General features: G+C 39.7%; 1 protein-coding gene across 2 annotated transcripts; it reads left to right on the forward strand.

Annotated features, from left to right (window-relative positions):
- Window positions 1-3,325: 3,325 nt before the first annotated feature.
- On the forward strand, window positions 3,326-5,403 carry LOC135703390 (zinc finger protein 546-like). 2 transcript variants are annotated; one of them, XM_065224586.1, is made up of 3 exons: window positions 3,326-3,647; window positions 3,712-4,460; window positions 4,524-5,403. In XM_065224586.1, the coding sequence occupies exons 1-3, from the start codon at window positions 3,339-3,341 to the stop codon at window positions 5,350-5,352; spliced, it is 1,887 nt and encodes a 628-aa protein (XP_065080658.1). In that variant the 5' UTR covers window positions 3,326-3,338; the 3' UTR covers window positions 5,353-5,403. The 2 variants fall into 2 exon arrangements, with proteins under 2 accessions (XP_065080658.1, XP_065080659.1); XM_065224587.1 differs by having other exon boundaries at window positions 3,733-4,460.
- Window positions 5,404-14,676: the final 9,273 nt, after the last annotated feature.

Consider the following 14,676-nt stretch of genomic DNA (forward strand, 5'->3'; position numbering starts at 1 on the left):
CTGATAAAGCCGTCAACCAATCGTAATCTTCCAATTTTCGGAGGACACAAACAGATGTGATTAAACAGTAAGTTTACTTTTAGTTGCTATTTTATATTTTATTATTATTTATATTATTATGATTACACAGCATCACTTTCCTACACTCTGGTACTCTCTTACTGGTACTCGAAACATAAAAAAAAATCCACGAACCCCTCAGGAATTTGGGAATCGGTACCCAACGTGGTATATTGCATATATTGTAGTATATCTGCCATAAGATTTGATAACGGCACAAAAGCATTTGTAAACAAACTTTCTAAGACCCTTTACACGCGAACCAAAGTACGGCCACGCAAACCAATACCACTTTCGGAAAGGTGATAGTTTCCCCTATCCGATGATGTTGTTGGTTTGCGTAGGCGTACTTTGGTTCGCGTGTAAAGAGCCTTAGAAAGTTTGTTTACAAATGCTTTTGTGCCGTTATCAAATATTATGCCTGATATGGTTGAAATATTTTTTAAATGTATCATAACATTATAAACGGATGATGAATCTTACGGTGATGTCAACCGGAAAGGAACATTAATAACAGTAACGATTCATCTTATGGTATATTTCTATTCCGGTCACTCGTTCGTTTGAATAGGGGTGAGTAAAACCACTGCACGATACAAGCGATTAGTGACGTCACTAATTGCGTTTACGTTGATTTTTTGGTTTACTAATCCACCAATATTTCACGATCTGCTTCACCTCTCTCTGTATCTCAAATCACCTCGCAAATCAAAAGAAATGTGGAAATGTCAAAAATGCGTACCCATCCCGAATAATGTCCCGTCCGGCTCGAGGTTTCTGTAAAGAGCCTGAATTTATAAATTCAGGCTCTTTACACGGAGATGAAAAACTACCCAAAATTAAGTAATTTTCCCTCATTTCCGGGGTTCAGCCCAATAACCCAAATTTAAGTAAATTTTGGGTAGTATTTTTTCTCCGTGTAGGTTTCTGATGATGGAACATACGGGGACTACTAAACTAGCTACTTACACAGAAAAACAAAACTACCCACCGCTTGGGTTTTTTAAACTCAAATTTGAGTTATTTGACCTCAGCCCGTTTCATTTTCTCTCGCTATTGTTGTCAAAAATAGAACGAAAGATTCGACTCAACCGTCTAGTTCCGTACGAGAAGCCAAAATTGAGTAATATGCGATATAAACAAATTTGAGTTAATTGAACTTAATTTTGGGTACAAAAAATTGAAAATAACTTAGCGATGGGTAATTTTTTTTGCCGTGCTAAAATGCATATCACTGAAACAAAGACCATAGTTAGAAATACTATTTTGCAGAAAACACTTATTTTCGGTATAACTACCCGAAAAAAAAATTACAGTGAAATTTTCAGTGGAAACAATGCTCTAACATTAATATTTATTGTCGACAATAAAAATGATTGTTATAATGTTGTACTCTTCCGAAAACGGCAAAACTGCTACCTAGATGTACAATGAATGTACATAATAAAATGTTGTTACAATGATTTTTATCGTATTTTTCATTTATTTTATTGTTAACATGATTCGATCATGAACAATAATTAACAACTCTATTACAATAAAAATTGTTGTTACATTAAATATTGGTGTATTTTCATTGTGGGTTACTTCACGAACAATAAAAATAAATCTAATTGAAGCATGCAGACTATGAGAGGGTCAGCAACACTGCCAATGTAATTAAGATAGGCGCTGCTCGTATGGCTCTGGCTTTGACAGTTCGTTTGGCTCAAAATCAGGCAGTCCGCGTCCGCTCATATCTTATCCTAGACCCTCTCAAAAGCTTAATGGAGACCTTTTCCGTGCAGTCAATAATCATACAATAATAATAAAAAATTCCACCACTTGAAGATGTCAGGAAGTAACTCTCAGGTGGAAGCATATTTCATGGGCGATTCTCTCCAGTCGAATGCATTAACTTATCAACGACGCTCAACCACCAAGGAGACGTGACCTAGGGATATCGAGCGCAGGGGAGTTGGCCTGCATTTCTCACAAGTTCCGGATCGAATCTCGATCCATAACCAGTAAAAAAAAGGACCACCCGTAACAGACATACCAGCCCCTTCCCTTCCCGGGGCAATGTTTTATTTTTTCGATTTATTTTTAAAGTCGATAAAGTAGATCTGTCAAGCCAACACATACACTCTAAAGTACACTGTTATTTTTTTTAATCAATAAATTCGCCAACCAACAGTAAAATAACAATAATATATAATGTTATTGAAAAAAAATTATATGGGAAAATCACGAAAATTTCATTGTTAAGATACTTAACAACCCCCCTTTTTTATTGTAAATTTTCCATTTACCATGAAATTTATTGTTTTGTACAACATAAATCAAGGTAAATTTATTGTAGACGTAACAATATAAATCATTGTTAAGACAATAATTTTCGTCTTATTGTTACATTGTTTTTTAATGTATTTTTGTTGTTATTTTTTTTCGGGTACGCTTAATGCCGTTAAATTCACCATGATTTCAGTATAATTGACTATAAATATAAACAAAGTTAATACCATTCTGTCAAAACTACTATGCTTACTAAAACGGCATAATAGTTTTGATAGAAAAAATAGTAAAATTAAATGAATTTCGTTTCTGCACAAATCTATTGGTGGGAGTATTTAACTTAAACCATCAATATAGTAATTTTGCCTATGGATTTTGTTTCTGTGTACTACCATAGAGGTAACACTAATGGCGGTAAGCTCCAACTCGGATTAACTTTTAATACCGTCCCTGTTTGTATGATCTGAAAAATGTTTGCTCAGAATTATGTTGATTAACTCTGATGTCGACATCAAACCAGCCGGACATTCTTGATCGGGATTTAATCCGAGGATAATACCGGTTGGAGCTTACCACCATAAGACCAGAAGGTCCCGAAATAACGTGCTCAACTTTTTGGCTCAGCTCTGGTACTCTCTTCGGTCCCAAGCTAATCGATTCACCCCTCGAAACATAGGAAAAACCAATAATCCCTCATTTTATCTGTCAAACTTTCATAGCGAATCAAAACAAACATTGTGTAGTACTAGAATTTCGACTAGAATGGGATACGTTAATCGTTTGCTTGGGACCAATAGGCTAGTCAAGTAGTGAGCCAATTTAAAATCGTTAGTTTCGTATTGATTGTTGGTACTACTTTGAGCCGGTTTACCCAAATTTGGCTTATTGTACGGAACATGGGAGATGAGTGAAAAGAACTTAATTTTGGGTTGTTTTGAATTTCTGTGTAAACTGTCAAAACAACACTGACATTACTCGCTTGCTCGTCCTTTTCTGCTGTTTGCATGCAGAAAATTCATAAGAGAATATTCGTAAAAAGTCGATCCTCGACTTGGTTCATAATTAATTGCTATTTATTGAAGTGTAATCGTAGCTTTATCCGAATGGATTCAATATTTTCTGCAGGTTTTTCGGATGGTTTGAGTGAGATCTCAACCATGCTGAACTCGCATGATTTTCCGGCATGTTGCCGCCTTTGTTTGAAGCCCTCCAGAGATGATCCACTCGACGTCATTCAATGTGAACAAATTCATCCGGAATCTGGTTTCTCTGTCCACGATCTGTTGCTGGAAATGTCCTTTGAACCGTCAGTGGTAAGTTGACTTGCGCTGGGTAAGGCATTTCTTCAAATAAAAATAAATAAATATTTGATTACAGAACGATTCTTTGTCACCTCAGGGATCAATTTGCCAGGCTTGCTACTGCGAGCTTCAGAACGTCTATCGATTTCGCAGCCAATCCACGGAAATGTACAAATTTTATAAGGTACTAGTTGAGGCCAAAATATCCGGCAATGAAGAACCATTAGTGGAGTTGATCGAGCGGAAAACTAGCGATAAATTAAGGTCCCATCTGGTCCGCCTAGGTATCATCAGTACCGACAAACTTTTCATGAAATCTTATCTAGCTGAAACAGGATTTGTCGCAAGTGTAACCGAGCCAGTAGGAGACATTTTTAAACCGCAGATAATTTCGGTAAAACTAGAGAACGAAACTGAAACCGATTACTCGAATTCCGAGGACAATGTTGAACCGCCTGCGAAGGTCAGTAGAAAACAAACAAGACAGGAACCAAAAGATCTTGATCGTCCAAAGGCAAAGCGTCCGGAAAAATTTACAGTTTGTCCTATATCAGACTGCCGGGAGTCACTGCAGGCTCAAACGTATGTAACTCACTTGAGAGATTACCACAAGTACGGTTGTAAGCTTTGTGGAATTATTCTGAAATCCAGACACGTGATGGCCCAGCACGTTGTTGTTCACAAAGACCGCCCGCTTACGGTTCAATGCACTTTCTGCGATCAAAAGTTCTCGAGTTTTGGTACGATGAGAGCTCACGCTAAGATGGTACATGAGAAGTTGGCTACAAGCTATAAATGTAAGGAGTGTGGGGATATATTTGACAGGTATGAGTCCTGTATTACTTGATCATAGAACATAGTGAGATTTACATATCTTTTTTTTTTCAGGCGTAAACCTTTCACTGAACATATTAAATCGCATCTACCGAAGGAATGTACCATTTGTGGGGATGATTTCGATCATCACATCCGATTATATTATCACATGAAAAATCATCACCCGGCAAAACTTTTAAGGTGTACATATTGCTTCCGAGAATTTCTAATACAGTCTGCCCTGGACCACCACATGGAGCAGAGTTCCGTCAATCCAAATCATATATCAGACGAATCCTATGAAGTGTTGACGCTCAAGTCGATGATGATGTTCAGTTGTCTCGAGTGTGACAAACAGTTCACTTCGGAAGCGCACCGTTCGACGCATATGGACAGTCACGTCTTCAAGATGCGACATATACCGGTCAAAACAAGGCGCCCCAAGGAAGAGCTAGATAAACTAGAATATAAATTTCAGTGCGACCAATGTGACGCTAAATATCGACTGCAAAGATCACTGGACTCGCATCGAAGAAAGCACAAACTGCCACCGTTGGTTTGCGATTCCTGTGGAGCAGTATTTGAGAACAAAACATACCTCAAGCATCATATTATTTACAAGCACACGAAAGATTTTCGACATATTTGCGATTTCTGCAAAAAAGCTTTCGCCACCAGCTCGGATTTGCTGAGGCATCGGCGAATTCACACGAAGGAGTGCCCGTATCAATGTAGCCAATGTGGCGACCGGTTCATAACAAATAATGCCTACAATAGGCACGTGCGGATCAACGCAGGTCTGGAAGTACACCGAAGTACCTATCGCCGCAAACGTTCAATCCACCAATCCAGGGATGAAGGCAGAGCTGCTGATGTCGAAATTGAACAACTCAATACCTGATTCAAATAGGCATGTCAGTTGTATTTCAAAGGATTATCATGGAGAGCAAAAAATTACCCCCTCCCCCCCAACCCCTATCGTGACGTTTTTCCTATACCTAATGCATTGCTTGTCACAAAATCTTAGATCCCCCCTCCCCCCTTAGAGCGTGACATAATATATGCATCAAACCCTACTGAGTGTTCATGCAATTTAGTCAATAAAATATTATGAAAATGTTATAATAATAATATGTTCTTTGTATTGTTCACAACTGATATTCAGATATTGCTACACAGAAAAACAAAACTACCCACCGCTTGGGTTTTTTAAACTCAAATTTGAGTTATTTGACCTCTGTCCGTTTCATTTCCTCTCGCTATTGTTGTCAAAAATAGAACGAAAGATTCGACTCAACCGTCTAGTTCCGTACAAGAAGCCAAAATTGAGTAATATGCGATATACCCAAATTTGAGTTAATTGAACTTAATTTTGGGTAGAAAAAATTGAAAATAACTTAGCGATGGGTAATTTTTTTTGCCGTGCTTAAATGCAAACTACTTTGAGCCGGTTTACCCAAATTTGGCTTATCGTACGGAACATGGGAGATGAGTGAAAAGAACTTAATTTTGGGTTGTTTTGAATTTCTGTGTACAACAAATGATTTACTGATTTAAACGCTGGCCAGACTGAGCCTATACGTTATAACCCTATCTTGATGAATTTTTTCTTGTCATGTTATAACTTCGCAATCGGAACGTGGCATTACAATCGTTTGGAATTTCATCTATATAAAAGCATATATAGCATGTAGAGCGATTGTGCTACATTACCCCGAACGCCATAACCAGTGATGCCACGTATATAGATTTATCTCAATATTTTGATACAGATTACAGATTTTTTTTTAATATACAGATTTTTCAGAATTTTAAAATAAGCGGAATATATATTTAACTCTGGATTATATTCGAGTTAATCATCATAGAGCCTCTGCTCTCCCATTGCAAGCAGTATCTAAGTGAAGATCAACATGGCTTCACCTCTGGTCGATGTACTACCACGAATCTACTGTGTCTGACATCGTACATCACGCAAAGTATGGTTGAAAGGTCACAAACAGACGTCATCTACACTGACTTGTCTGCTGCCTTCGATAAGATAAATCACGCCATCGCGATCGCCAAATTGGATAGACTTGGGATTAGCGGAAATCTCTTGAGATGGTTTTGCTCATATCTCGCCGATCGTCAGTTGGTGGTAGCCCATGGTGACTGCCAGTCCGACATTTTCGCAGCTACGTCAGGAATACCTCAAGGAAGTCATCTGGGACCGTTGATTTTCTTACTCTACTTCAATGACGTGAGTTTAGTTATCGAAGGTCCACGACTATCGTATGCAGACGATCTCAAAATCTTCTTACGGATCTGCTCGATCGATGATTGTCAATTACTCCAACGTCAGTTTGAAGCTGGTGCCATTTGAACCGAATGACAGTAAATCCTACGAAGTGTTCAGTCATAAATTATACCCGAAAGAAAGAACCAGTTATGCTCTCCGGGACACCATTATTGAACGTGTGAGCCATGTAAAAGGTCTAGGTGCCATCCTGAACTCTCAACTTACATATAAGCAACACATCTCGTACGTCGTCGACAAGTCGTCAAGGACATTGGGCTTTATCTTCAGAACTAAGAATTTCTCCGACATCCATTGCCTCAAGTCACTGTATTGTTCCCTGGTACGTTCCATTCTAGAATATTGTTCTGTGGTTTAGAGTCCGAACTACAATCATGGTACTGAGAGAGTCGAGTCAGTTCAACGCCGCTTTCTGCGATACGTGTTGAGAATGTTACCTTGGAGAGACCCGTTCCATTTGCCCAGCTATGAAAGTCGCTGCCAGCTGATCGACTTGGAGAAGAGATACTTCAAAAGCCCTGCTTGTCGCGGACACGTTACATGGCAGAATTGATTGCATGGCAATCTTGGAGCAAGTAAACATTAACGTCCAACCCCGAATGTTTCGTAGCAATGTTATGCTGAGAATGCAACTACGTAGGACAAACTATGCAATCAACGGTGCAATAGGCGGACTGCAGCGAGTATTTAACCGAGTTTCATCAGTATTCGATTTTCACCTGCCACTTCGGAGACGTTTCTCTTCATTCTTCTCCAGAAATGGAAACAGTCAATGATCATGTTTTAATTTTTCGTAGTTTTAACTTATGACTTTAATTTTAATTTTAAGTTAAACCATCATTGGGACCATATCGAGTCTGTTGATGCTGACAAATAAATAAATAAATAAATATTTATTCATTCCAAAAAATAATCGTTTCTTGCTTTTGAGCAGCTTCGAGCACCTAACCCAAATAGCAATTTTTCCTTAAATAAAATATTATTATATTACTTTAACTTTTTTTTTAGATTACTTCTGCGTGAAGTCAACGATTTACATAGTTGAAGATGCTAATTTCAAATAACAGACTAGAGTGGTAATTTTTATACGATAGATGAGGAGATGAAAGTATAGAGTTGAGGTAAATATATATGAGGAGATGAAAGTAGAGTTCAGTGCTAACATTTGAAAACGGCACAAAAGCCATTTGTAAACAAATGGTTTGTGGGCCCTTTACTCACTACTTGAAGTACACCCACGCGACACAACAGCAACATCGGGTAGGGGAAATTTTCCCCTTCCTGACGATGCTGTTGGTTTGCGTGGGCGTTCTTCGGGTAGCGAGTAAAGGGCCCACAAACCATTTGTTTACAAATGGCTTTTGCGCCGTTTTCAAATGTTAGCACTGAGTTGATAGTTCCGTGTGAGCAGTGTGAAATTGTATATATAGAGAGTAGAAAGCGAGCAAGGACAACTTTTATGAATGAAGGTACAAATCGGTTTGATCATCTCTCTTTACCAAACTCCCCCGTTTGAGAGGGATGGTGAGGGCAGGGTTGCCACATTTAAATCTGTATTTCTTCTGAAAAAAAAATCTGTAAATCTGTATCTTGATGCAAAAAATCTGTATTTAAAATCTGCATCAATCGTTGAACAAATATTATGAAAAATGCTACCGTAAAAAAATTATTATTAGAAATTTTACTTTACTGAGCATATATTCCCAATTCATCAAAAAATTTGCATCCATACTAATAACCAACTAATTAATAGCTGATGTAATAAATTCTTTTATTTCAAATATTTTCAAACACCGAGCCTTGCACAGTTGAAAACTATTTGCTTTCCGCATAAATAACTGAATTCTTCTAGGTAAACAAAACATTTTATATTAAGTGTACCTCTTATAATGTATAATGTATATTGAACACACACTTTCTGTCATTTCGATATCATCATATTTTTGACAGAGAGGATCTTGAACTAATATTTGTTTAAGCTATTTAGTCAATTTTCAGAACATAAAGTCAATATCCTAAAGAAGCTTTAAGTTACTGGATGAACATAAAAACAACTCAGAAATTGGTAATGTTTATAAATTATCCCACTAAAGTTTCATGTAGCATTTCCAACCAACTCTGAAAATCGTACATTTCACGAATGAAGTAGCAAAAACACTTTGAATGGTAATGTATTTTGTGCACACTGAATACAATGTATGCTCAATGAAAACTTAAATCGTACTATGATCTAAAAATAATTAGGACATTTATTTGGAATTCAGTAAAAATCTGTATAATCTGTATTTTAGATAAAAATCTGTAAATCTGTATATACAGATTCTTGGTCCTGAAATGATCCAGAAAATCTGTAAAATACAGAATAATCTGTATATGTGGCAACCCTGGGTGAGGGGTTACTGCGCCTGCTCTGCACTCAAAAATATTAGTAACCAAAGAAAGATTAAAATTTAATCATTTAATGTTTTAACAATGTTTATACATTGATTTGAATAAAATTTATTTTAAAATTATACTAAGTCCGAATAACAGCGAGAAATTTGATAAGGGGTGTATACCGCTGATTTAGTCTCTTTGACAAGAGTTTAAATATTTAACAACAGAATATCAACATCTTACTGATGTAAGTTCCGAAAAACCATAAGTGAAAAGCGGGATGTGAGCTGAAAAAGTACTCCGGTTTTATTGTGAATTCTTTTAATCGCATCGATAACATCGAAATCACAACAACTATGCCGGAAAATTTATAGCTATGACTTGTTCCAGATATGCTTGACTATTGGTTCGAATCCATTTCGATGTCCTTCTTCCAGAACCACAATCCAATAACAACAGATTTCATGCGCAACAATTTTGATTCGATGAACCTGTTCAATATGCACTCGTTCAAAAATTTGAACTGAACCGGACTGGTACTGTCTGGTGATAAGCGGAAGATAAACAATTGCAAGGATTACTTCCCAGATGCAATAGAGGTTGTCCAGAAGTAAAGGGCGAACACGAAATTATTGCGACACATTCAACAGGGCATAACTTTTTTACCATTGGGTAAAAATCAACCAAATTTTGCACACTTTCTCATTGATGTGTATTGTGTACTTGCTGTCAAACTCGAAGTCGTGTTTTTCGATTCAACGAAAATGGAGGTGAACCAACGCGAGTTGAGAGAACAAATTCTTTGCAAACACCTGGAATTTCCTGACCTGTCGCACCGGCAGTTGGGAAAAATGTTGAACATTCACCATTCAACCGTCTCCAGAGTGTTGAAGCGGTTCCAGGAGCGGTTGACGTTGGACCACGGCAAAGGAGCTGGAAGAAAACCGGGACCGGAGAACAAAAAGACGGAGGGAAAGGTGAAGCGGATGATTAAAGCAAATCCCAACGTCTCAAGCCGTGATTTGGCTAAAGAGATTGGAATGTCGCAGAGCTACGTCCAGAATGCAAAGAAGAGAGCTGGACTACATACATACAAGGTACAGAACTTCCCAAACCGCGATGAGCGGCAACAATCGACGGCTAAAACTCGGGCACGGAAGCTCTACGAGAAGATGCTGACAAAATATGGCTGCTGTGTGATGGACGACGAAACGTATATAAAAGCCGATTTTAAGCAAATTCAGGGGTTGGAGTTTTTCACCGGCAAGAGCAAGTTCGATGTGGACGACAAATTTAAGAAGAAGAAAATGTCGAAGTTCGCCTCCAAATATCTCATTTGGCAGGCCATCTGCTCTTGCGGACTGAGGAGTGAGCCTTTCGTGACAAAGGGCACAGTAAATGGCGAGATCTACAAATCTGAGTGCCTCGAGAAGCGCCTTTTGCCGTTCTTGCAGCAGCACGACGAAGCTCCGCTATTTTGGCCAGATTTGGCATCATGCCACTATTCTAAAAGTGTCCTGGAGTGGTATGAGGCCAATTCTGTCCATTTTGTTCCAAAGGACATGAATCCGCCAAACTGTCCGGAGCTGCGCCCGGTGGAGCAGTACTGGGCAATAATGAAGCGGGAACTTTGGAAGAGCAAGAAGACAGTCAAAGACGAGAAGGACATGTTAAGAAAATGGAAAAAAAACTGAGAAACTAATACCGGATGACACTGTAAAGACTTTGATGGAGGGCATCAAGCGAAAATGCGTTCAATTTTACACTCAAGGCTCCATCGATTAACTTTTCTTTTGATTTTTGAAGTAAATATATGTATAAAACTACCCTAAAATTTTGGTTTGATTCTAAACATTATAAGAAAATTGGCATGACATTTTCGGTGTCGCAATAATTTCGTGTTCGCCCTTTATGGTGCAAATGTGCTGCGGCACAACTCACTAATGGTTCGCGCGAATAATTGCAGGTAGGTTAATATTACTGTTAAATTTTACATATGCATCACTTCGTTCATGGCACGTCCTGTGGTATTCCTAGTAACATGTTTTGCGAATCGTGGCAGCATATATTCCGTACAATGCATTGGGAATACGATTTGAATGTTAACGAGAATATCTATGGGTGAATAACTGCTTGCAGTTACACGAATGAAATCAAGGTTACTGATATTCGCTTCATTTCTCTTATGTTCGTTCATCGTGTGCGACGGTACTCGAAGTATCGGTATCTCAGCAAAACTCTTGAATGTTGTGGATGCCCACATAAAAGCAAATCGTAAAGAATGCTCGGTGAGTGCCAATGCACCACTCAAACTCAAACCGTCGGGCTGAGTGCTCTTCTTCTCTTTGTCGTTCGCATAGCGAGCGGTGGAGAGCGTTATTCGTATGCTTTAGTCTTCATGGCGATGCGAACGGTTTTTCGCATCAACGCGATGCTCATGCTTTGATATTCACGAAGAATATTTGGATATACTCTGTCGGGATTTTTTCTCTAACGATGTTTCTCATTAATGTTTGTGTAAATGAAACAAAAAAATATTTCCTTTTGCACTAGCGCACGTAAAACCACTATCAAAATCAAGACACTCGTCATCACAAGCAACCACACAAAGCCTCGTTCATGAACGTCTAGCAATATGATGCTCTTCATGAACAGGATCAATCCGGGTGTATTCTTATACGAGTGGCATCGCTCGCAAAGAACGATTGTTGGGATCGTGTGGCTGGAAATTTGAGAGTGAGTGACCCATACTCAATGGGTGCATGTGGTCACTCAGCGAATGAAGAGAAGGGTGGGAGAAACAAAATAACACGAATTGCTTCGTCAATATAAGCGATCGCACACGAAGCATCAGCCGGTGCCGGTGGTGTAGTGGTAAGCGTGACTGCTTTCTAACACCCCAATGGGTCTGGGTTCAATCCCAGCCGAGGTCGGTGGGATTTTTCTGAGGCATAAAAATCTCTGGTCACGTCTTCCTTCGGAAGGGAAGTAAAGCCGTTGGTCCCGGCCCATGTGTGTTGAATGGGTGCGATATCCTACGCAGGTGTGGAAGCTGCCTTCCTGCACATTCGATTGCCGTCAATGGATGGCAATCGATGTCCGTCGGTGATTTGCACTAGATTGCGGAACAGAGACCGACGTTAAATAAAGGAAATAAGAACACGAAGCATCAACTGCACACACATTGCTGCTGTTCTTCTACCGCGATAGGAAAATAATCCGATCATCGCTTCAGTGCGATAATCAGTAACCTTGAATGAAATTATTCTCCCCTTTAGGGCATCGATGGTAGCAGAACTGCAGTGTGCGTATCAAATCCAGGTTACCGACAGGAGGATTATGTATGATAGCGATTTTTGGCTTTTCAGTGGACGGACGGAGTATGAGAACCTCTTCGATTAGCAAAAGTTGGTGCTGGAGTTAATACGGCGGAAAGCAGCAAGGAGATTCATGACGGAGCTAATCACAGCCGAAGGAGCTTAAGTGGAATAGTAAGATGTTGATTGGTCAGTTGTTGGGCTTGAAGTCGACATCGGTGAGTTGGTTGAAGGATAGGATTAGCTCTCAGACACGACCCTGGTAACCCAGCGCTTGAAATAGAATATTTATAGGCTTGGCGGAGAAGAAGTCCCAGTAGTAGTCGTTTTATCAGTGGTCGTTTACCATGTTTGATTCCATAACGCTTCACCACTTCGTTGATCAGCCAACCGACATTCACTTCCTTGATTCGTTCTTCATCGTAACTGACATCGATGAATGCGCCTTCGATGATCACTCGGACCATGTTCGGGGGTAGAATCTTCACCGGTATTTGCTTTCCTACCATCTACAGTGCCCCAGCTTTTACAGGTGTTCTCTGGCCGGCACTACTTTTCGCCAGAGACATCATACTTCTCTCCATATTAAACCCCACATCCACCAGGGATGTCAGATTCCGGTTGAAATTCCCACTAGAACCATAGAGGTAACTCTAAGACCACTGGGTCAACAATCAATACGAAACTAACAATTTTAAATTGGCTCACCACTTTAGTAGCCTATTGGTCCCAAGCAAACGATTAACGTACCCTATTCTAGTTGAAATTCTATTACTACACTATGTTTGTTTTGGTTCGCTATGAAAGTTTGACAGATAACATCAGGGGTGTGTGGATTCATGCAGAACATGCAGGGGTGAGTGAAATAGCTTGGGACTGCTTGGGACCGTTGTTCTGGTACTGAGTGAGCCAAAAATAATAATGATTTTCTTCGGGACCCAGTGGTCTTAGAGTTACCTCTATGACTGGGTCCCGAAGAAAATCATTATTATTTTGGCTCACTCAGTACCAGAACAACGGTCCCAAGCAGTCCCAAGCTATTTCACTCACCCCTGCATGTTCTGCATGAATCCACACACCCCTGATGTTATCTGTCAAACTTTCATAGCGAATCAAAACAAACATAGTGTAGTAATAGAATTTCAACTAGAATAGGGTACGTTAATCGTTTGCTTGGGACCAATAGGCTACTAAAGTGGTGAGCCAATTTAAAATCGTTAGTTTCGTATTGATTGTTGCTAATAGGCTACTAAAGTGGTGAGCCAATTTAAAATCGTTAGTTTCGTATTGATTGTTGCTAGAACGCTGGCGACGCATATTTGACTGAGTCGATGGCTTTCGGGAGAAACTCCTCCCGGAAGCATTCATCACAATCTGAAGAGCATATGGAGTCCAGATTCTGGACCAGTTTCATCTGATGATGCACGCTCGCATCGTCTACTAACCACCGTCACCAAGTCCTCATCGTACTCCAATCCAGTAGAAGCTATTATCCTGTCGGAAAATGGAAATGCCTCCCCCCGGAGAACGTCCTCGCTCGAAGCTTCGATTTGGTGGCCGAGGCCGTAGCTTATTAGGTTCAGTTTAGTTCTTTTCCGATAGAATTTGGGAGCAATGAACAGAGAGTCACTACAGTTAGGATCTGGGATAGGATTCCACCAACCGGTGGAAACTAACAATTTTAAATTGGCTCACTACTTGACTAGCCTATTGGTCCCGAGCAAATCGATTAAAGTGCCCCATGCTAGTCGAAATTCTAGTACTACACTATGTTTGTTTTGATTCGCTATGAAAGTTTGACAGATAAAATGAGGCGTTCGTGGATTTTCCTATGATTCGAGGGGTGCATCGATTAGCTTGGGACCGAAGATAGTACCAGAACTGAGCCAAAAAGTTGATTTCAGAGGTCATGGTGATAGCCGCAACACGCAAACTTAAGCTCTCGTTCGCCGCCGGACCTGACGGCATTCCGTCATCAGTTCTAAAACGTTGTGTAGCCAATCTCTGCCTTCCACTTGCGAGGCTATTCAATCTCTCGGCACAGCAATGTGAGTTCCCCTGCCGCTGGAAACTTTCTTATCTGTTCCCAGTCTGCAAAAAAGGAGATAAACGGAATGTCGCAAATTATCGTGTAATCACCTCCCTGTGTGCCTGCTCAAAACTGTTCGAGATTATCATGAATGATGCTCTGTTCGCGTGTTGCAAAAATTATATCGATACAGAACAACACGGC

Source organism: Ochlerotatus camptorhynchus, unplaced genomic scaffold, assembly GCF_037179485.1.
Source record: "Ochlerotatus camptorhynchus isolate MF236.1 unplaced genomic scaffold, CSIRO-AGI_Acam_v1.1 ptg000213l, whole genome shotgun sequence".
Classification (NCBI taxonomy): domain Eukaryota; kingdom Metazoa; phylum Arthropoda; class Insecta; order Diptera; family Culicidae; genus Ochlerotatus; species Ochlerotatus camptorhynchus.